We start from the raw sequence: 24061 nt of genomic DNA on the forward strand, positions 1-24061 counted from the left end.
ACTAGGGCCTGCTACAGTAGCACAAACATAAACTACAGGTGTTTGACTAGGGCCTGCTATAGTAGCTCAAACATAAACTGCAGGTGTTTGACTAGGGCCTGCTACAGTAGCACAAACATAAACTGCAGGTGTTTGACTAGGGCCTGCTACAGTAGCACAAACATAAACTGCAGGTGTTTGACTAGGGCCTGCTACAGTAGCACAAACATAAACTACAGGTGTTTGACTAGGGCCTGCTACAGTAGCACAAACATAAACAACAGGTGTTTGACTAGGGCCTGCTACAGTAGAACAAACATAAACTACAGGTGTTTGACTAGGGCCTGCTACAGTAGAACAAACATAAACTACAGGTGTTTGACTAGGGTCTGCTACAGTAGCACAAACATAAAATACAGGTGTTTGAATATGGCCTGCTACGTTAGCACAGCATAAATTACAGGTGTTTGAATAGGGCCTGCTACAGTAGCACAAACATGAACTACAGGTGTTTGACTAGGGCCTGCTACTGTAGCAATAACCATGCAGTAGCAGTAACCAAACATAAACTACAGGTGTTTGAATAGGGCCTGCTACAGTAGCATAAACATAAACTACAGGTGTTTGAATAGGACATGCTACAGTAGCACAAACATAATCTACAGGTGTTTGAATAGGGCCTGCTACAGTAGCACGAACATAAACTACAGGTGTTTGAATAGGGCCTGCTACGGTAGCACAAACCTAAACTACAGGTGTATGAATAAGGCCTGCTACAGTAGCACAAACATGAACTACAGGTGTATGAATAGGGCCTGCTACGGTAGCACAACATAAACTAAAGGTGTTTGAATAGGGCCTGCTACGGTAGCACAACATAAACTAAAGGTGTTTGAATAGGGCCTGCTACAGTAGCACAACATAAACTACAGGTGTTTGAATAGGGCCTGCTACGGTAGCACAACATAAACTACAGGTGTTTGAATAGGGCCTGCTACAGTAGCACAAACATAAATTACAGGTGTTTGAATAGGGCCTGCTACGGTAGCACAAACCTAAACTACAGGTGTATGAATAGGGCCTGCTACAGTAGCACAAACCTGAACTACAGGTGTTTGAATAGGGCCTGCTACAGTAGCATAAACAAACTACAGGTGTTTGAATAGGGCCTGCTACAGTAACACAAACATAAACTACAGGTGTTTGAATAGGGCCTGCTACGGTAGCACAACATAATCTACAGGTGTTTGAATAGGGCCTGCTACAGTAGCACAAACATGAACTACAGGTGTTTGACTACGGCCTGCTACGGTAGCACAAACATAAAAACACATCTACATTTTCAGTCGGCTTCGTCTGTGTTTCATTTCACCAAACAATCTATTATTAAACAGGTTCACAGTTTTAATTGTTTGCGGAGAAAGGGAAATATTGGGGTTCAGACGGCATTGTCTTGTTCTCTCACACACCAGCACGGTTACTGTAAAGCATGGTCTTGTTCTCTCACACACCAGCTACTGTAAAGCACCGGTTACTGTAAAGCGTTGTCTTATTCTCTCACACAGCAGCACGGTTACTGTAAAGTATTGTCTTGTTCTCTCACACACCAGCATGGTTACTGTAAAGCATTGTCTTGTTCTCTCACACACCAGCACGGTTACTGTAAAGCATGGTCTTGTTCTCTCACTCACCAGCACGGTTACTGTAAAGCATTGTCTTGTTCTCTCACACAGCAGCACGGTTACTGTAAAGCGTTGTCTTGTTCTCTCACACACCAGCTACTGTAAAGCACCGGTTACTGTAAAGCATTGTCTTGTTCTCTCACACACCAGCACGGTTACTGTAAAGCATAGTCTTGTTCTCTCACACACCAGCACAGTTACTGTAAAGCGTTGTCTTGTTCTCTCACACACCAGCTACTGTAAAGCACCGGTTACTGTAAAGCGTTGTCTTATTCTCTCACACACAGCAGCACGGTTACTGTAAAGTATTGTCTTGTTCTCTCACACACCAGCATGGTTACTGTAAAGCATTGTCTTGTTCTCTCACACACCAGCACGGTTACTGTAAAGCATGGTCTTGTTCTCTCACTCACCAGCACGGTTACTGTAAAGCATTGTCTTGTTCTCTCACACAGCAGCACGGTTACTGTAAAGCGTTGTCTTGTTCTCTCACACACCAGCTACTGTAAAGCACCGGTTACTGTAAAGCATTGTCTTGTTCTCTCACACACCAGCACGGTTACTGTAAAGCATTGTCTTGTTCTCTCACACAGCAGCACGGTTACTGTAAAGCGTTGTCTTGTTCTCTCACACACCAGCTACTGTAAAGCACCGGTTACTGTAAAGCATTGTCTTGTTCTCTCACACACCAGCACGGTTACTGTAAAGCATAGTCTTGTTCTCTCACACACCAGCACAGTTACTGTAAAGCGTTGTCTTGTTCTCTCACACACCAGCTACTGTAAAGCACCGGTTACTGTAAAGCGTTGTCTTATTCTCTCACACAGCAGCACGGTTACTGTAAAGTATTGTCTTGTTCTCTCACACACCAGCACGGTTACTGTAAAGCATTGTCTTGTTCTCTCACACACCAGCACAGTTACTGTAAAGCATGGTCTTGTTCTCTCACTCACCAGCACGGTTACTGTAAAGCATTGTCTTGTTCTCTCACACACCAGCACGGTTACTGTAAAGCATTGTCTTGTTCTCTCACACAGCAGCACGGTTACTGTAAAGCGTTGTCTTGTTCTTTCACACACCAGCTACTGTAAAGCACCGGTTACTGTAAAGCATGGTCTTGTTCTCTCACACACCAGCACGGTTACTGTAAAGCATGGTCTTGTTCTCTCACACACACCAACACGGTTACTGTAAAGCATTGTCTTATTCTCTCACACACCAGCACGGTTACTGTAAAGCATTGTCTTGTTCTCTCACACACCAGCACGGTTACTGTAAAGCATTGTCTTATTCTCTCACACACCAGCACGGTTACTGTAAAGCATTGTCTTATTCTCTCACACACAAGCACGGTTACTGTAAAGCATTGTCTTGATCTCTCACACACCAGCACGGTTACTGTAAAGCATTGTCTTGTTCTCTCACACACCAGCACGGTTACTGTAAAGCATGGTCTTGTTCTCTCACTCACCAGCACGGTTACTGTAAAGCATTGTCTTGTTCTCTCACACACCAGCACGGTTACTGTAAAGCATGGTCTTGTTCTCTCACACACCAGCACGGTTACTGTAAAGCATTGTCTTATTCTCGCACACACCAGCACGGTTACTGTAAAGCATTGTCTTGTTCTCTCACACACCAGCACGGTTACTGTAAAGCATTGTCTTATTCTCTCACACACCAGCACGGTTACTGTAAAGCATTGGCTTATTCTCTCACACACCAGCACGGTTACTGTAAAGCATTGTCTTGTTCTCTCACACACCAGCACGGTTACTGTAAAGCATTGTCTTATTCTCTCACACACCAGCACGGTTACTGTAAAGCGTTGTCTTATTCTCTCACACACCAGCACAGTTACTGTAAAGCGTTGTCTTGTTCTCTCACACACCAGCTACTGTAAAGCACCGGTTACTGTAAAGCATGGTCTTGTTCTCTCACACACCAGCACGGTTACTGTAAAGAATAGTCTTGTTCTCTCACACACCAGCACGGTTACTGTAAAGCATTGTCTTATTCTCTCACACACCAGCACGGTTACTGTAAAGCGTTGTCTTGTTCTCTCACACACCAGCACAGTAATTGTAAAGTGTTGTCTTGTTCTCTCACACACCATCACGATTACTGTAAAGCGTTGTCTTGTTCTCTCACACACCAGCACGGTTACTGTAAAGCATTGTCTTATTCTCTCACACACCAGCACGGTTACTGTAAAGCATTGGCTTATTCTCTCACACACCAGCACGGTTACTGTAAAGCATTGTCTTGTTCTCTCACACACCAGCACGGTTACTGTAAAGCATTGTCTTATTCTCTCACACACCAGCACGGTTACTGTAAAGCGTTGTCTTATTCTCTCACACACCAGCACAGTTACTGTAAAGCGTTGTCTTGTTCTCTCACACACCAGCTACTGTAAAGCACCGGTTACTGTAAAGCATGGTCTTGTTCTCTCACACACCAGCACGGTTACTGTAAAGAATAGTCTTGTTCTCTCACACACCAGCACGGTTACTGTAAAGCATTGTCTTATTCTCTCACACACCAGCACGGTTACTGTAAAGCGTTGTCTTGTTCTCTCACACACCAGCACAGTAATTGTAAAGTGTTGTCTTGTTCTCTCACACACCATCACGATTACTGTAAAGCGTTGTCTTGTTCTCTCACACACCAGCACGGTTACTGTAAAGCGTTGTCTTGTTCTCTCACACACCAGCACGGTTACTGTAAAGCGTTGTCTTGTTCTCTCACACACCAGCATGGTGACTGTAAAGCTTTGTCTTGTTCTCTCACACACCAGCACGGTTACTGTAAAGCAGAAGATGAGATAAGGTCCTCAACAGATGGTTGAGACATTCCCAACGACTTCACAATCATTCTGTCTGTTGATAGGCCTTAAGGCAAGAGGAAGACGTCGCTTTGTCTGCACCGGGGTTGCAGTGTAGTCAGTCTTAGTGTAGACACTCACGGTTCTGGTGGCTCTTGGTGACACTGTCAGAATCGAGGGCGTGGTACAACTCATAGACAGAGCAGCCCAGCAGGTCTTCAGGACTGTAGCCCATCAGCTCAGTGACTCTGCAATACACAGAAATACAGCCAACCGTTAACTCAGCCAACACCACTTTTCTCTGACTGACACACACACACACACACACACACACACACACACACACACACACACACACACACACACACACACACACACTCACACACACCACACGCACCTCTCCTCTACCACAGCCTCTCTCCTCTACCACAGCCTCTCTCCTCTATCACAGCCTCTCTCCTCTACCACAGCCTCTCTCCCCTACCACATCCTCTCTCCTCTACCACAGCCTTTCTTCTCCCTCCTCTACCACAGTCCCTCCCCCCTCTCTCTCGTCTGTCACAGTCTCTCGTCTACGACAGTCTCTCCTCTGTCACAGCCTCTCCTCTGTCACAGTTTCTCCTCTCTCTCCTCTACCACAGCCTCTCCTCTCCCTCCTCTACCACAGTCTGTCCTCTCTCTCTCTCTCTCTCTCTCTCTACCACAACCTCTCTACCACAGCCTCTCCTCTCCCTCCTCTACCACAGTCTCTCCTCACTCTCTCTCTCCTCTACCACACCCTCTCTCTACCACAGCCTCTCCTCTACCTCCTCTGCCACAGTCTCTCCTCTACCACAGCCTTTCCCCACTACCCCAGTCTCTCCTCTACCACAGATTCTCATCTCCCTCCTCTACCAGTCTCTCTCCTCTCTCTCTCTCCTCTACCACAGCCTCTCCTCTACCTCCTCTGCCACAGTCTCCCCTCTACCAGAGCCTCTCCTCTACCACAGTCTTTCCTGTCCCTTTCTCCTCTACACCCAGTCTCTCCTATACCACAGTATCTCCTCTCCCTCTCTCCTCTACCATAGTCTCCTCTACCAGTTTCTCCTCTCCCACAGCCTCTCCCTCTCCCACAGCCTCTCCTCTACCACAGCCTCTCTCCTCTACCACAGCAATAATATGGATCAGATAGGTAATAGTCAACAGGCACGTGACTCCTAGAGCATTACCCCTTGCATCAAAGTTGCTTCCACGTCTTTTCAATGGAATTCTGTTCAACCAACATGTACTAAATGTTGAATTGACGTCTACCAGCCAGTCAGTTTTTTTATTTTCCCTTTATTTTACTAGGCAAGTCAGTTAAGAACAAATTCTTATTTTCAATGACGGCCTAGGAACAGTGGGTAAACTGTCTCTTCAGGGGCAGAACAACAGATTTTGTACCTTGTCAGCTCAGGGACCTTTCGGTTACTAGTCCAATGCTCTAACCACTAGGCTACCCTGCCGCCACCAGTCAATCTGCCAGCCAGCCAGGCTGGAGCACAAATAAGTCATTCCTCACTATTACACCCACACACCGGTTGTGTTGTTTATGTGTGTTTTTACCTCTGAGTGATGTGGATTTCAATGTGTTTTTATCTCTGCGTGATGTGGATTTGGGTGGTAAGTACAGTAGAGAGCTCTAAACTCTCCCAATGATGCCTGCATAATCTTCAAACAGATGAATAGGGATTTTTTGTGTTTTTACAAATCAAGGCTCTGAAAACCTGAGCTGTTAGTTAATCCCAACTAAAGCACCACTGCTGAAATATAGTTAGGTAACTCAACCTTGAGTAAGAAAAACAGCTGGTGGACCTCAATCATAGGTACTTAATATAAAATCATAGACATTTCTTAAAACGTTAAAACAACGATGTAGACCCTAGATTAACACATAGTTTCCATAATGAAAAAACAGTAATAATGATAATTGCAAGCTTATGGGCCAAGTAGCCTCAATCAAAGTAGCCTCAATCATTAAACTTTTTTCTTATCCATGCAGGTGCAATGGTTCAAAATCTGTTCAGACCCGAGCAAGACGGAAAGTTACATTGAAGTTTAAACCAACATTACATGAACATTTCTGAGTTCCTTCTCTTCCTTCCAGCCTTTCTCCTTTCCTCACGGGCGGTCCAAGGGCAACCCGTGCTGTGCCAGTTGGGAACATCAACCATGACCACTAATGAGCATAATGACGTACGCAAGGCATCATGGGCTGTCGCCTCATTTGCGTAATTAAAGTTGATTTGCGCAAGGATGAAATAAATACAACATTTGAGAAAAGTAAAAAGGGGCCACTGTTTCACAGGAAGGTACACTCTGTTCTCAGAAGAAATCTTTTGTCTTTGCATGAGCGCTTGATCAGATTACAGCCGAACCCGACTGGTGTGGTTTTTAGCACTAGCAGCTAGGAGGATGGAATGTTTTTCTCTACCGCTGAGACATTGGCTCTAAGATGGCTGCCATGTCTGTGACGCAGTTGGCCCAGAGGGGACAGCAGACACTCCTAACGGGGACATCGATCATCACAGGGACATGATGGTAGGACTTGGACTTGTCATTATTGTCACAGTTGTCATGGTGACATGCTGCTTTGGTTGCAGTGGTGATGGGTGCATAGCGCTCACTTTGTGTGAAGTGCCCAGAGAACATGTTGTGGGTAACCTCTGGCACTCTTTGATGATGTCGTGCGATGCAAGTCATTCTTGATGGGTTTTTTCTCTCTGGTCCTGCCAAACCAAACTGGTTCAGTCAGCAGATCATTATCCCGGCTTGTTTGCATGCTTGTGTGTGTGTGTAAGTTTGCGTAATTTGTCGTTCAGTGACAGCACTTGATTTTGGGTTTTACCAGCCTGCTGCTGCTTATGATTCACAATATAAATGTGTGTCTGAGTCTGTGATCATATATGTCTGTATGAGAAGGTACTTTATGCATGAATATGTACAGTTGATGAGTCTTGTTTTTCAACCACTCCACACATTTCTTGTTAACAAACTATAGTTCTGGCAACTTGTGCATGACACAAGTAATATGTTTCCAACAATTGTTTACAGACAGGTTATTTCACTTATAACCCAATGTATCACAATTCCAGTGGGTCAGAAGTATACATACACTAAGTTGACTGTGCCTTTAAACAGCTTGGAAAATTCCAGAAAATTATGTCATGGCTTTAGAAGCTTCTGATATGCTAATTGACATCATTTGAGTCAATTGGAGGTGTACCTGTGGATGTATTTCAAGGCCTACCTTCAAACTCAGTGCCTCTTTGCTTGACATCAGGGGGAAATTAAAATAAATCAGCCAAGGCCTCAGAAAAAAAAATTGTAGACCTCCACAAGTCTGGTTCATCCTTGGGAGCAATTTCCAAATGCCTGGAGGTACCACGTTCATCTGTACAAACAATATTACACAAGTATAAACACCACGGGACCACGCAGCCGTTATACCGCTCAGGAAGGAGACGCATTCTGTCTCCTAGAGATGAACGTACTTTGGTGCAAAAAGTGCAAATCAATCCCAAAATTACAGCAAAGGACCTTGTGAAGATGCTGAAGGAAACAGGTACAAAAGTATTTATATCCACAGTAAAATTAGGTCTATATTGACATAACCTGAAAGGCCACTCAGCAAGGAAGAAGCCACTGCTCCAAAACCGGCATAAAAAAAGCCAGACTATGGTTTTCAACTGGACATGGGGACAAAGATTGTACTTTTTGGAGAAATGTCCCCTGGTCTGATGAAACAATAATAGAATTGTTTGGCCATAATGACCATCTTTATGTTTGGAGGAGAAATGGGGAGGCCTGCAAGCCGAAGAACACCATCCCAACCGTGAAGCACGGGGCTGGCAGCATCATGTTGTGGGGGTGCTTTGCTACAGGAGGGACTGGTGCACACTTAGATGGCATCATGAGGTAGGAAAAATATGTGGATATATTAAATAAAGCAACATCTCAAGACATCAGTAAGGAAGTTAAAGCTTGGTCACAAATGGGTCTTCCAGATGGACAATGACCCCAAGCATAGAAATAAAAGCTGAAATAAATCATTCTCTGTCAGGACCCGGTTACGAACCTGGGTCTCCGGAGTGAGAAACAGTCACTTAACCAACTGAGCCACGAATAGTCAGCAGAACCCAGAAGATGAGGCAGACACAGCAGTACTTAAGACGGTGTATTTAATAAAGTAAAAAGGAGAAGTCCTTCAATACAAAAATGGCAAATCCAAAAGGTGGTAGGAATAGCACAAAAAAGCCTCAAGAGATACTCAAAAACAGAATTCCACAAGAGCATCCACCGGAATCGACAAGAATACACAGAACACTAGGGCTGGGTGCTAACATACAAACACAGAGCACAGAACTGAGGGAAACTAAGGGTTTAAATACAATCAGGGGAAAAACGAGGCACAGGTGCAAATAATAATGGGGAACAAGGGAAAAAACGTAAGGTCAAAAAGCACAATGGGGGCATCTAGTGACCAAAACCCGGAACAACCCTGGCCAAATCCTGACAGAATCCCCCTAGGAACGGCTCCTGACGTTCCTACCAGCTCTCTCAGGGTGGAGGGCCCTGAACTGACGAATGAGGTCAGGGTCCAGGATGTCTTTGGCAGGAACCCAGGAGCGCTCCTCGGGACCGTAGCCTTCCCAGTACACCAGATACTGCCAGGACCGCTGCACCCGGCGGGAATCCAGTATCCGATGGACGGTATAAGCCGGCTGGCCTCCAATGACACGAGGCGGAGGGGGAGGTCTGTCTGCCGGGACAAGGGGAGAAAAAACAACAGGTTTTAACAATGAAATGTGAAATGTGGGATTAATCTTAAGGGATCTGGGTAAGTGTAGGCGATAAGAAACTGGGTTTACTCTCCTGGCAACCTTGAAGGGACCGATGTATTTTTGGGACAGCTTGCGAGACTCCACCCGTAGAGGTAAGTCTCTTGTGGAGAGCCAGACTCTCTGGCCGGGGCGCAGGGTAGGCCCGGGACGGCGACGTCTGTTGGCTTGTTGTTGGTACCTCTGTGAGGAACGCATAAGATTAAGACGGGTCTTCCTCCACATAAGCCGACAGCGTCTGACGAACTTCAAGGCTGAAGGCACTCTGACTTCTGCCTCCTGGTCCGGGAACAATGGAGGAGCATAGCCAAACTGACACTCGTGCGGGGACATACCAGTGGAGGAGGAGCGCAAGGTGTTGTGCGCGTATTCGGCCCAAACAATAAAGGATGACCATGTGGACGGGTTGTCACGAGTCATACATCGGAGGGTGGTTTCCAGCTCTTGATTCATCCTCTCTGTTTGGCCGTTGGACTCCGGATGGTACCCTGAAGATAGACTGGCAGAAGCCCCCATGAGTTGGCAGAAGGCCTTCCAAAACCTTGAGGCGAACTGGGGACCTCTGTCAGAAACCATATCTTGAGGAATGCCGAAGACTCGGAACACATGATTAATTACCAACTCAGCCGTTTCCTTGGCAGAAGGTAACTTAGTCAGAGGGACGAACCTGGCCGCCTTTGAAAACCTGTCGATTATGACTAGGATAGTAGTATTGCCATGGGATGGAGGAAGTCCAGTAATAAAGTCCAATGAGATATGGGACCAGTGTCTGTGGGGAACAGGTAAAGGGTGAAGGAGTCCTTGAGGGCGGAGGTGAGAAGATTTGCCCTGGCAGCACACGGGACAGGCATTGACGAAAGTGGCAACGTCTTCTCTTATGGTAGGCCACCAGAACTTACGCTGGATGAACTCCAAGGTGCGACCTACGTCCGGATGACAGGTGAGGCGAGAGGAGTGCCCCCACAGAAGGACCTGAGTCCTCACTGCCTTGGGGACAAACAACCGATTGGCAGGACCTCCTTTCGGGTCCGGTTCGCTAGCTTGAGCACGTCTCACGGTATCCTCAACTTGCCACGAGATCGGAGCCACAATCTTAGCAGCAGGAAGGACAGGCATGTCCGTGTCATCTCGAATGGCAGGAGCGTAGACTCGGGACAGGGCATCCGGTTTGAGATTCTTCGACCCGGGCCGATAGGTGAGGATAAACTGGAATCGATTGAAGAAAAGAGACCATCTAGCTTGTCTAGAGTTCAACCGCTTCGCCTGCTGGATATACTCCAGATTTTTGTGGTCCGTAAGCACTTGAAACGGGTGAGAATCCCCCTCGAGTCAGTGTCTCCATTCCTTCAATGCCATCTTAACCGCTAGGAGTTAACGATCCCCCACATCGTAGTTCCTCTCAGTCGGGGTAAGCCGGTGTGAGAAGAAAGCGCACGGATGAAGCTTCTTGTCTTCACCCCTCTGAGACAGGACAGCTCCAACACCAACCTCTGATGCGTCTACCTCCACCACAAATGGTTCATCCGTAGTCGGTAGTATCAGGATGGGAGCAGAGAGAACGCGCTGCTTGAGTCCTTGGAAGGCAGTCTCAGCTTCTCTTCCCCACAAAAACCTTGCATTGCCACCCTTGGTTAAAGCTGAGAGAGGGGCTGCCACCAAGCTGAAGTTCTTGATGAACTTGCGGTAAAAGTTTGTGAAGCCCAGGAAACGCTGAACTTCCTTAACGGATTTGGGGTGGGCCAATCCGCTACCGCCCCTACCTTCCTGGGGTCCATTTGGACTCGACCGGGTTCCACTACAAATCCCAGGAATTGTACTCGGGATGAATGGAATTCACATTTTTCCGGCTTAACGTACAGATGGCTGTCTAGGAGGCGTTTGAGTACTTGTCTGACATGCTTAGTGTGTTCTTGAAGGGAGCTCGAAAAGATGAGGATGTCATCCAAGTAAACAAACACAAATATGTTAAGCATATCCCTAAGCACATCGTTTATGAGCGCTTGGAACACCGCTGGGGCGTTGGTCAGGCCGAAGGGCATCACCAAGTATTCATAGTGACCAGTAGGCGTGTTGAAAGCGGTCTTCCACTCGTCACCAGGTCTGATCCGCACAAGATGGTATGCGTTCCGCAGGTCAAGCTTAGTGAAAACAACTGCTTCCTGGAGCAGCTCGAAGGCTGTGGCCATAAGGGGTAGCGGGTAACGGTTACGGACGGTTATGGCATTGAGTCCCCGGTAGTCGATGCAAGGACGTAATCCACCGTCTTTCTTGGCCACAAAGAAAAACGCTGCTCCCGCCGGGAGGTGGATGGACGCATGAGGCCTGCTTCCAGAGCGTCCTTGATGTAGGTATCCATAGCAGCTCGTTCGGGTGGAGATGGGGAAAAGATCCGACCCCTGGGGGGGCAAGTGCCCGGAAACAGGTCGATGGGGCAATCGTAAGGTCTATGGGGTGGTAGCATGGTGGCCCTCTGTTTGCTAAACACCAGTTTGAGGTCATGGTAACACTCGGGAACTCGGGTCAGGTCGATGGATTCTAAAGACTCGGGAGTAGAACTCGGGAATTCTGGAAAATACAAGTAGCTTGGCACGTAGGACCCCACTGCTTGATAGTGCCCATAGACCAGTCGATGTGAGGGTTATGGCTGTGAAGCCAGGGGTATCCAAGGACGAGAGGGAACTCGGAACAGGAGATCAAATGAAAGTTCATCAATTCCTGGTGTTGTGAAACTGAAAGTCGCAAGGAGGTAGTGACATGAGTGACAAGTCCAGATCCCAAATTGCTTCCATCCAATGTAGTGACCCTCATGGGTTCACTTAGAGGTTCAGAGGGAACGCCATTCTCCTTCGCCCAGACACCATCCATGAAGTTACCTGCGGCTCCAGAGTCTACCAAGGCTTGAAGGTGAAGCTTGTGGTTGTCCCAGGAGAGGGTGACTGGAATGAGCAGACGGGAGTTGGACGGATGGGAGGAGGTTATGTTTCCCGTTACAGTTCCCCCCGGTCTGTACGGGACAGAGCATTTCCCTGGAGCCCGGGACACGTGGAACGGAAATGGCCCGGTTTGCCGCAATATAGACAGCGTCGCTCCCTCATCCATTTACATTTACATTTAAGTCATTTAGCAGACGCTCTTATCCAGAGCGACTTACAAATTGGTGAATTCACCTTCTGACATCCAGTGGAACAGCCACTTTACAATAGTGCATCTAAATCATTAAGTGGGGGGGGGTGAGAAGGATTACTTATCCTATCCTAGGTATTCCTTGAAGAGGTGGGGTTTCAGGTGTCTCCGGAAGGTGGTGATTGACTCCGCTGTCCTGGCTTCGTGAGGGAGTTTGTTCCACCATTGGGGGGCCAGAGCAGCGAACAGTTTTGACTGGGCTGAGCGGGAACTGTACTTCCTCAGTGGTAGGGAGGCGAGCAGGCCAGAGGTGGTCTCTCTCAGCCTGGGAGATGCGTCCAATCTGCATGGGTTCCGATGGAGCCAGCGAGGATAAAGGTGGGGACTCGGAGCTGGGACTGATAGGGGCTAGAGGTCTACGGTTGAGTTCTCTCTCTCTCAGACGCTGGTCAATGCGTGAGGCCAACTTGATCAGGGACTCGAGATTGTCCGGGGTTCCCGAGTGGCCAGTTCATCTTGGATAGTGTCGGAAAGGCCTTTCAGAAAGCACACCGTGAGCGCCTCGTTGTTCCAGCCACTTGCTGCTGCCACCGTGCGGAACTGGATGGCATAGTCCGTCACGCTGCGCCAACCTTGGTGGAGAGTCAGGAGCTGTTTGGCTGAGTCAGAACCACTGCTTGGGCCTTGAAACACTCGTTTGAATTCCTCAGCAAAGGCAGAGTAGCTGGCACAGCAGGAACTATGGGCATCCCACACAGCAGTAGCCCAGGCCAGGGCTTTTTCCGACAGCAGGGTGATGATATAAGCGATCTTAGACCGGTCGGTGGGAAACGACGAGGGTTGTAGCTCAAAGGAGAGAGAACATTGGGTGAGAAACCCTTTACAAGCACTTGGATCACCTGAGAACCGTTGGGGAGGTGGAAGACGAGGTTCAGCCAGGGGGTTAACTGCCATGGGTACGTGAATCTGAGGTACTGGGACGGGAACTGTTGCCGGGGTAAGACGATCAGATATTTGCTTAATGGAAGTCAGCATCTCCGACAGAAGATGAGAATGTCTAGCCATTAAGGCCTCTTGCAGAACCAGGGCGGCTTCGTGGCGTTGGACAGTCTCCTGGTGGTGGGACAGCATGGCAAAAAGGACCTGGGAACTGGCTGCCTCTGGGTTCATTTTTGGCTCTGTGTTTCTGTCAGGACCCGGTTACGAACCTGGGTCTCCGGAGTGAGAAACAGTCACTTAACCAACTGAGCCACGAATAGTCAGCAGAACCCAGAAGATGAGGCAGACACAGCAGTACTTAAGACGGTGTATTTAATAAAGTAAAAAGGAGAAGTCCTTCAATACAAAAATGGCAAAATCAAAAGGTGGTAGGAATAGCACAAAAAAGCCTCAAGAGATACTCAAAAACAAAAACAGAATTCCACAAGAGCATCCACCGGAATTGACAAGAATACACAGAACACTAGGGCTGGGTGCTAACATACAAACACAGAGCACAGAACTGAGGGAAACTAAGGGTTTAAATACAATCAGGAGAAACGAGGCACAGGTGCAAATAATAATGGGGAACAAGGGAAAAAACATAAGGTCAAAAAGCACAATGGGGGCATCTAGTGACCAAAACCCGGAACAACCCTGGCCAAATCCTGACAATTCTCTCTACTATTATTCTGACATTTCACATTCTTAAAATAAAGTGATGATCCTAACTGACCTAAGACAGGGAATTTTTACTCTGATTAAATGTCAGGATTTGTGAACAGCTGAGTTTAAATGTATTTGGCTAAGGTATATGTACACTTCCGACTTCAACTGTATATGAGGATGTTTCTATTCATATACAGTATAGAGAGGGAGTGTATGCCTATGTGTGAGTATGTGAGATGGTTTGTGTGTGTTCCTTGCTGTTACTGGACTGTAAGCTAACTTTCCGTCCCTTCTGCCAGTGTGTGTGTGTGTGTGTCTGCGTGTGTGCATGTGCGTGTGCGTGTGTGTGTGTGTGTGTGTGTGTGTGTGTGTGTGTGTGTGTGTGTGTGTGTGTGTGTGTGTGTGTGTGTGTGTGTGTGTGTGTGTGTGTGTGTGCGTGCGTGCGTGTGCGTGTGCGTGTGTGCGTGCGTGCGTGCGTGTGTGCGAGTATGTGAGACTGTTTGTGTGTGTTACGTGTCATTATAGTCCTGTAGGTGAGCTGTGTGTCCCTGTTGGGAGCATGTGTTAGTGTGTGTGTATTTATCTGACAGTGTGCGTTACCTGTCGTCACAGTAGGTGAACTTCATGTCCATGCTGTGACGGCTCAGGAAGGTCTTGCTGTCCAGGGGTGTGTCGATGTTGGAGGGGTGGGGGATGGGCTCACACATTATCAGCAGGCAGGTGAGAGGAGGCTCCTTGAACCCACACAGCCCATGAGGGGTGCAGCTGTTGTACACCTTGAGGTGGCCCGTGCAGTGCAGAACCTAAGAAAGCAGAGGAGAAACACTTATATCAACATTATTTTATATAATAACTATTATCTGTAACATCTGATATCATCTCAATGATGCAGTACGATCCTATTCTGAATAAACAATGCAAAACAGAATTTACAATCAATAGTAAACAAGCCAAGTAGATGGTTGTTCATGAGTAGTGATGGCAGTGATCTTGGCATCTTCTGTTAGTTCCATGGACTCACCTTCCAGCTGGCTGATTTCAGGTTGACAGTGCGTCCACGGTTTGTCACTGTGCACTTCATCCTCATGAAGAAGTCTCTCTCAGTGCTGAAGACTTTCCCCTTTGTCCCAGTACCTGTGAACAAACATACACAGATATTCACATCCTTGAGATATCACAGTTTTTGTGTGAGGTCAAGGTTTTGGTTTCTTCCACTCCTCTCTGTCCCACAAACGTGCATGCAAGCAGACACAACGGACTCTGCCCCATGTTTCTGACATAGCTGGAGCAGCAACTCAGTCCAGAAGGGCTGATCGTAAAGCTGTCAGGGGTGACATCATCTTTACACATTCAGACTCTTTTTGAACACTCCTTGTTATTGCATTTCCATTTCTGTTTTTGTGTGTTGCACTTGCATTCAGTAGCGTCTAAATAACATGATTATGAAGGCATACATGTATGAAAGTTTGTATAATTATTTTAAATGTATATCGTTCTGTCCTGATGTTCTTGTCTGTTAATGTTCTGTATTAGGTCATGTTTTAGGTTTTGTGTGGACCCCAGGAAGAGCAGCTGCTGCTTCAGCACTAACTAATGGGGATCCTAATAAACGTGTAAATACTAAATTCACCACAGTCTGCAGCCAAGCCATTACATCACAAAGTGAGAGTTCAGCCCTCAGACACTGGCCGCTAGCCGTGGAGCAAGACAGAGCCTTATGGGTCCAGCTAATAAGGAGTGTTAAAGGGGGTCCCCATGACGGGGGTGGCGCCAGGGAAAGGTCTGGCATGGCTGGCAGTACGTGTGGACACAACAGCAGCGCCCGCACTTCCACCAACCTTACCATCCTCCTTTGGTCCCCCATGCCGCCCACCCCTCTATCAACAGTCCCAGGAAGGGGCCTGAGGAGTCGGCCTACTAAGCTCCTTGTCTGACCACTTTGGTGTGGCCCGCCCTGGAACGAGAGAAATTGATTCAAATAGCAACAAAAATAGAACAGCAGAACACTGGGGAGATTAGAGGACAACTGGAGATATTAGAGGACAACTGGGGATATTAGAGGACAACTGGGGATATTAGAGGACAACTGGGGATATTAGAGGACAACTGGGGATATTAGAGGACAACTGGGGATATTAGAGGACAACTGGGGAGATGAGATGACAACTGGGGAGATTAGAGGACAACTGGGGAGATTAGAGGACAACTGGGGAGATTAGAGGACAACTGGGCAGAGAGAAGCATGGAAAGAGTCAGTGTGTCCAGAATGTTATTTCTACCATCATTATTTACTCTTAGCATAGCACACAAGCCATGGCCGAGGAAACTGTTCATGTAGTGTTATTATCTCATGTTATATCTTTTAATTTAGTGTTATTATCTCATGTTATATATGTTAATTTAGTGTTATTACGTCATTATATAGCTGTTAATTTAGTGTTATTACGTCATTATATAGCTGTTAATTTAGTGTTATTACGTCATTATATAGCTGTTAATTTAGTGTTATTACGTCATTATATAGCTGTTTATTGTCCAATGACAAGTGTTCAGAGGGTAGTGGAGTAGTGTTTATAGCCTGGAACTTGAAGTTATGTTAATTACCCGTTGTGTGTGCAGTTTTACAACTTCTACTTAACGCATTAGGACCTCCAGATACTTATTTATTTCAGCTTTTTTCGACAGGGAGTCATGCTGAGAAGAAGGTCTCTTTTACAGCCCTGTATACATATCGATTCACAATATACACATCAATATACACATACATACATATCAATATACACTATACACGTCAATATATATGTCAATATGTACAATACGCATCAGTATACACATCAATATACATACATATACACATTAATAGACATCAATAAACACTATATACATCAATATACACATTAATATACAGTACATCAACATACACTATACACATCAATATACAAGCATACATAATATGCACATCAATATACACATCTATACACATCAATACCAAATTAAACACTACACACATCAATATACACATTCATGTGCATCAACATACACATCAATTCACATCAATATACAACAATATACACGACACACATCAATATACACATCAACACATCAATATACAACAACAACATCAATATATATATCAATATACACTATACGCATTAATATACATCAATATACATCAATATACACTATATATATATATAAAGTACCAGTCAAAACTTTGGACACACCTACTCAATGATTTTCATTATTTTACTATTTTCTACATTGTAGAATAATAATGAAGACATCAAAACTGTGAAATAACACATGGAATCATGTAGCAACCAAAAAAGTGTTAAACAAATATATATATATATATTTTTATATTTGAGATTCTTCAAAGTAGCCACCCTTTGCCTTGAAGACAGCCCTAACCTTATTTACATAAGTATTCAGACCCTTTGCTATGAGACTTGATATTGAGCTCAGGTGCATCCTGTTTCCATTGATCATCCTTTAGATGTTTTTACAACTTGATTGGAGTCCACCTGTGGTAAATTAAATTAATTAGACATGATTTGGAAAGCCACACACCTGTCTATATAAGGTCCCACAGCTGACAGTGCATGTCAGAGTAAAAACCAAGCCATGAGGTCGAAGGAATTGTCCGTAGAGCTTGGAGACAGGATTGTGTCGAGGTACAGATCTGGGGAATGGTACCCAAAATATTATGCAGTGTTGAAGGTCCCCAAGAACACAGTGGCCTCCCATCATTCTTCAATGTAAGAAGTTTGGAACCACCAAGACTCTTCCTAGAGCTGGCCGCCCGGCCAAATTGAGCAATCGGAGGAGAAGGGCCTTAGTCAGGGAGGTGACGAAAAACCCAATGGTCAATCTGACAGAACTCTAGACTTCCTCTGTGGAGATGGGAAAACCTTCTAGAACCTTCCAGAAGGTCTCTGTAGCACTCCACCAATCAGGCCTTTATGTTAGAGTGGCCAGACGGAAGCGACTCCTCAGTAAAAGGGACATGACAGCCCGCTTGGAGTTTGCCAAAAGGCAACTAAACACTCTCAGACCATGAGAAACAAGATTCTCTGATCTGACGAAACCAAGATTGAACTTGTTAGCCTGAATGCCAAGCGTCACGTGGCAGCATCATGCTGTGGGGGTGTTTTTCAGCGGCAGGGACTGGAAGACTAGTCAGGATCGGGACAAAGATGAACGGAGCAAAGTACAGTGAGATCCTTGATTGAAACCTGCTCCAGAGCGCTCAGATCCTCAGATTGGGGCGATGGTTCCTCTTCCAAAAGGACAATGACCCGAAATACACAGCCATGACAACGCAGGAGTGGCTACAAGACAAGTCTCTGAATGTCCTTGAGCCTGGACTTGAACCCAATCTAACATCTCTAGAGAGACCTGAAAGTAACTGTGCAGCAATTCTCGGCATCCAACCTGACAGAGATTGAGAGGATCTGCAGAGAAGAATGGGAGAAACTCCCCAAATACAGGAGTGTCAAGCTTGTAGTGTCATACCCAGGAAAAATTGAGGCTGTAATCACTGCCAAAGGTGCTTCAACAAAGTACTGAGTAAAGGGTCTGAATACTTACTATGTTTCTTATTTCTTTATTTAACCAGGCAAGTCAGTTAAGAACAAATTCTTATTTTCAATGACGGCCTGGGAACAGAGGGTTAACTGCCTGTTCAGGGGCAGAATGACAGATTTGTACCTTGTCAGCTCGGGGGTTTGAACTTGCAACCTTCCGGTTACTAGTCCAACGCTCTAACCACTAGGCTACCCTGCATGTAAATGTGATGCAGTTTTTTAGGTTTTAAAAAATTGGAAGAAAATTCAAAAAAACTGTTTTTACTTTGTCATAGGGGATTGTGTGTATATTCATCAGAAAAAAAACATATTTGTAACCCTACAAAATGCAGAAAAGGTCAAGGGGCCTGAATACTTTCCAAAGGCACTGTATATATTATACTATAGAACATTCCACGTAAAGAGCATGTGTGTATCTAATTCAGTGTCTCAGAGACACACACTGCTGTGCTCCTCTATTCTCTCGTATTGTTATCTAACCCTGACCCTAACCCTAACTCAGAGAGACACTGTGCAGTGTTCCTACCTCATATTATTATTATCTAACCCTAACACTAACCCTAACCCTAACTCAGAGAGACACTGTGCAGTGCTCCTATCTCATATTATTATTATCTAACCCTAACACTAACCCTAACTCTAACTCAGTGAGACACTGTGCAGTGCTCCTATCTCATATTATTATTATCTAACCCTAACACTAACCCTAACCCTAACTCAGAGAGACACTGTGCAGTGCTCCTATCTCATATTATTATTATCTAACCCTAACACTAACCCTAACCCTAACTCAGTGAGACACTGTGCAGTGCTCCTATCTCATATTATTATTATCTAACCCTAACACTAACCCTAACCCTAACTCAGAGAGACACTGTGCAGTGCTCCTATCTCATATTATTATTATCTAACCCTAACACTAACCCTAACCCTAACTCAGAGAGACACTGTGCAGTGTTCCTATCTCATATTATTATTATCTAACCCTAACACTAACCCTAACCCTAACTCAGAGAGACACTGTGCAGTGCTCCTATCTCATGTTATTATTATCTAACCCTAACACTAACCCTAACCCTAACTCAGAGAGACACCGTGCAGTGCTCCTATCTCATATTATTATTATCTAACCCTAACACTAACCCTAACCCTAACTCAGAGAGACACTGTGCAGTGCTCCTATCTCATATTATTATTATCTAACCCTAACAGTAACCCTAACCCTAACTCAGAGAGACACTGTGCAGTGTTCCTACCTCATATTATTATTATCTAACCCTAACACTAACCCTAACCCTAACTCAGAGAGACACTGTGCAGTGTTCCTATCTCATATTATTATTATCTAACCCTAACACTAACCCTAACCCTAACTCAGAGAGACACTGTGCAGTGCTCCTATCTCATATTATTATTATCTAACCCTAACACTAACCCTAACCCTAACTCAGAGAGACAATGTGCAGTGCTCCTATCTCATATTATTATTATCTAACCCTAACACTAACCCTAACCCTAACTCAGAGAGACACTGTGCAGTGTTCCTATCTCATATTATTATTATCTAACCCTAACACTAAACCTAACTCAGAGAGACACTGTGCAGTGTTCCTATCTCATATTATTATTATCTAACCCTAACACTAACCCTAACTCAGAGAGACACTGTGCAGTGTTCCTATCTCATATTATTATTATCTAACCCTAACACTAACCCTAACTCAGAGAGACACTGTGCAGTGTTCCTACCTCATATTATTATTATCTAACCCTAACACTAACCCTAACCCTAACTCAGAGAGACACTGTGCAGTGTTCCTATCTCATATTATTATTATCTAACCCTAACACTAACCCTAACCCTAACTCAGAGAGACACTGTGCAGTGTTCCTATCTCATATTATTATTATCTAACCCTAACACTAACCCTAACCCTAACTCAGAGAGACAATGTGCAGTGTTCCTACCTCATATTATTATTATCTAACCCTAACACGAACCCTAACTCAGAGAGACACTGTGCAGTGTTCCTATCTCATATTATTATTATCTAACCCTGACCCTAACCCTAACTCAGAGAGACACTGTGCAGTGTTCCTACCTCATATTATTATTATCTAACCCTAACACTAACCCTAACCCTAACTCAGAGAGACACTGTGCAGTGTTCCTACCTCATATTATTATTATCTAACCCTAACACTAACCCTAACCCTAACTCAGAGAGACACTGTGCAGTGCTCCTATCTCATATTATTATTATCTAACCCTAACACTAACCCTAACCCTAACTCAGAGAGACAATGTGCAGTGCTCCTATCTCATATTATTATTATCTAACCCTAACACTAACCCTAACCCTAACTCAGAGAGACACTGTGCAGTGCTCCTATCTCATATTATTATTATCTAACCCTAACACTAACCCTAACCCTAACTCAGAGAGACACTGTGCAGTGCTCCTATCTCATATTATTATTATCTAACCCTAACACTAACCCTAACCCTAACTCAGAGAGACACTGTGCAGTGCTCCTATCTCATATTATTATTATCTAACCCTAACACTAACCCTAACCCTAACTCAGAGAGACACTGTGCAGTGTTCCTACCTCATATTATTATTATCTAACCCTAACACTAACCCTAACCCTAACTCAGAGAGACACTGTGCAGTGCTCCTATCTCATATTATTATTATCTAACCCTAACACTAACCCTAACCCTAACTCAGAGAGACACTGTGCAGTGCTCCTACCTCATATTATTATTATCTAACCCTAACACTAACCCTAACCCTAACTCAGAGAGACACTGTGCAGTGTTCCTACCTCATATTATTATTATCTAACCCTAACACTAACCCTAACCCTAACTCAGAGAGACACTGTGCAGTGCTCCTATCTCATATTATTATTATCTAACCCTAACACTAACCCTAACCCTAACTCAGAGAGACACTGTGCAGTGTTCCTACCTCATATTATTATTATCTAACCCTAACACTAACCCTAACCCTAACTCAGAGAGACAGTGTGCAGTGTTCCTATCTCATATTATTATTATCTAACCCTAACACTAACCCTAACCCTAACTCAGAGACACTGTGCAGTGCTCCTATCTCATATTATTATTATCTAACCCTAACACTAACCCTAACCCTAACTCAGAGAGACAATGTGCAGTGCTCCTATCTCATATTATTATTATCTAACCCTAACACTAACCCTAACCCTAACTCAGAGAGACACTGTGCAGTGTTCCTATCTCATATTATTATTATCTAACCCTAACACTAACCCTAACTCAGAGAGACACTGTGCAGTGTTCCTATCTCATATTATTATTATCTAACCCTAACACTAACCCTAACTCAGAGAGACACTGTGCAGTGTTCCTATCTCATATTATTATTATCTAACCCTAACACTAACCCTAACTCAGAGAGACACTGTGCAGTGTTCCTACCTCATATTATTATTATCTAACCCTAACACTAACCCTAACCCTAACTCAGAGAGACACTGTGCAGTGTTCCTATCTCATATTATTATTATCTAACCCTAACACTAACCCTAACCCTAACTCAGAGAGACACTGTGCAGTGTTCCTATCTCATATTATTATTATCTAACCCTAAAACTAACCCTAACCCTAACTCAGAGAGACACTGTGCAGTGCTCCTATCTCATATTATTATTATCTAACCCTAACACTAACCCTAACCCTAACTCAGAGAGACACTGTGCAGTGTTCCTACCTCATATTATTATTATCTAACCCTAACACTAAACCTAACCCTAACTCAGAGACACTGTGCAGTGCTCCTATCTCATATTATTATTATCTAACCCTAACACTAACCCTAACCCTAACTCAGAGAGACAATGTGCAGTGCTCCTATCTCATATTATTATTATCTAACCCTAACACTAACCCTAACCCTAACTCAGAGAGACACTGTGCAGTGCTCCTATCTCATATTATTATTATCTAACCCTAACACTAACCCTAACCCTAACTCAGAGAGACACTGTGCAGTGTTCCTACCTCATATTATTATTATCTAACCCTAACACTAACCCTAACTCAGAGAGACACTGTGCAGTGTTCCTATCTCTTATTATTATTATCTAACCCTAACACTAACCCTAACCCTAACTCAGAGAGACACTGTGCAGTGTTCCTACCTCATATTATTATTATCTAACCCTAACACTAACCCTAACCCTAACTCAGAGACACTGTGCAGTGCTCCTATCTCATATTATTATTATCTAACCCTAACACTAACCCTAACCCTAACTCAGAGAGACACTGTGCAGTGTTCCTACCTCATATTATTATTATCTAACCCTAACACTAACCCTAACCCTAACTCAGAGAGACACTGTGCAGTGTTCCTATCTCATATTATTATTATCTAACCCTAACACTAACCCTAACCCTAACTCAGAGAGACACTGTGCAGTGCTCCTATCTCATATTATTATTATCTAACCCTAACACTAACCCTAACCCTAACTCAGAGAGACAATGTGCAGTGCTCCTATCTCATATTATTATTATCTAACCCTAACACTAACCCTAACTCAGAGAGACACTGTGCAGTGTTCCTATCTCATATTATTATTATCTAACCCTAACACTAACCCTAACTCAGAGAGACACTGTGCAGTGTTCCTATCTCATATTAATATTATCTAACCCTAACACGAACCCTAACTCAGAGAGACACTGTGCAGTGTTCCTATCTCATATTATTATTATCTAACCCTTACACTAACCCTAACTCAGAGAGACACTGTGCAGTGTTCCTACCTCATATTATTATTATCTAACCCTAACACTAACCCTAACCCTAACTCAGAGACACTGTGCAGTGTTCCTATCTCATATTATTATTATCTAACCCTAACACGAACCCTAACTCAGAGAGACACTGTGCAGTGTTCCTATCTCATATTATTATTATCTAACCCTAACACTAACCCTAACTCAGAGAGACACTGTGCAGTGTTCCTACCTCATATTATTATTATCTAACCCTAACACTAACCCTAACCCTAACTCAGAGAGACACTGTGCAGTGTTCCTATCTCATATTATTATTATCTAACCCTAACACTAACCCTAACCCTAACTCAGAGAGACACTGTGCAGTGTTCCTACCTCATATTATTATTATCTAACCCTAACACTAAACCTAACCCTAACTCAGAGAGACACTGTGCAGTGCTCCTATCTCATATTATTATTATCTAACCCTAACACTAACCCTAACCCTAACTCAGAGAGACAATGTGCAGTGCTCCTATCTCATATTATTATTATCTAACCCTAACACTAACCCTAAC

At 44.6% G+C, this 24061-nt stretch overlaps 1 protein-coding gene across 4 annotated transcripts in view; it reads right to left on the reverse strand.

Annotated features, from left to right (window-relative positions):
- Positions 1–24061, reverse strand: part of LOC135511878 (endothelial PAS domain-containing protein 1-like) — a 102936-nt gene that overhangs the window by 27378 nt on the left and 51497 nt on the right. For all 4 annotated transcript variants that reach the window (XR_010451332.1, XM_064933381.1, XM_064933380.1 and 1 more), the window contains exons 5-7: positions 15139–15251; positions 14718–14920; positions 4630–4736 (exon numbers count right to left, since the gene is read on the reverse strand). Coding sequence is in view for 3 of the 4 variants with exons in the window: in XM_064933381.1 (XP_064789453.1) it covers positions 4630–4736; positions 14718–14920; positions 15139–15251 (423 nt within the window). In the remaining variant the exon portion in view is untranslated. The remainder of the gene's footprint in view (positions 1–4629; positions 4737–14717; positions 14921–15138; positions 15252–24061) is intronic.

Source organism: Oncorhynchus masou, chromosome 24 (assembly GCF_036934945.1).
Source record: "Oncorhynchus masou masou isolate Uvic2021 chromosome 24, UVic_Omas_1.1, whole genome shotgun sequence".
NCBI lineage: Eukaryota > Metazoa > Chordata > Actinopteri > Salmoniformes > Salmonidae > Oncorhynchus > Oncorhynchus masou.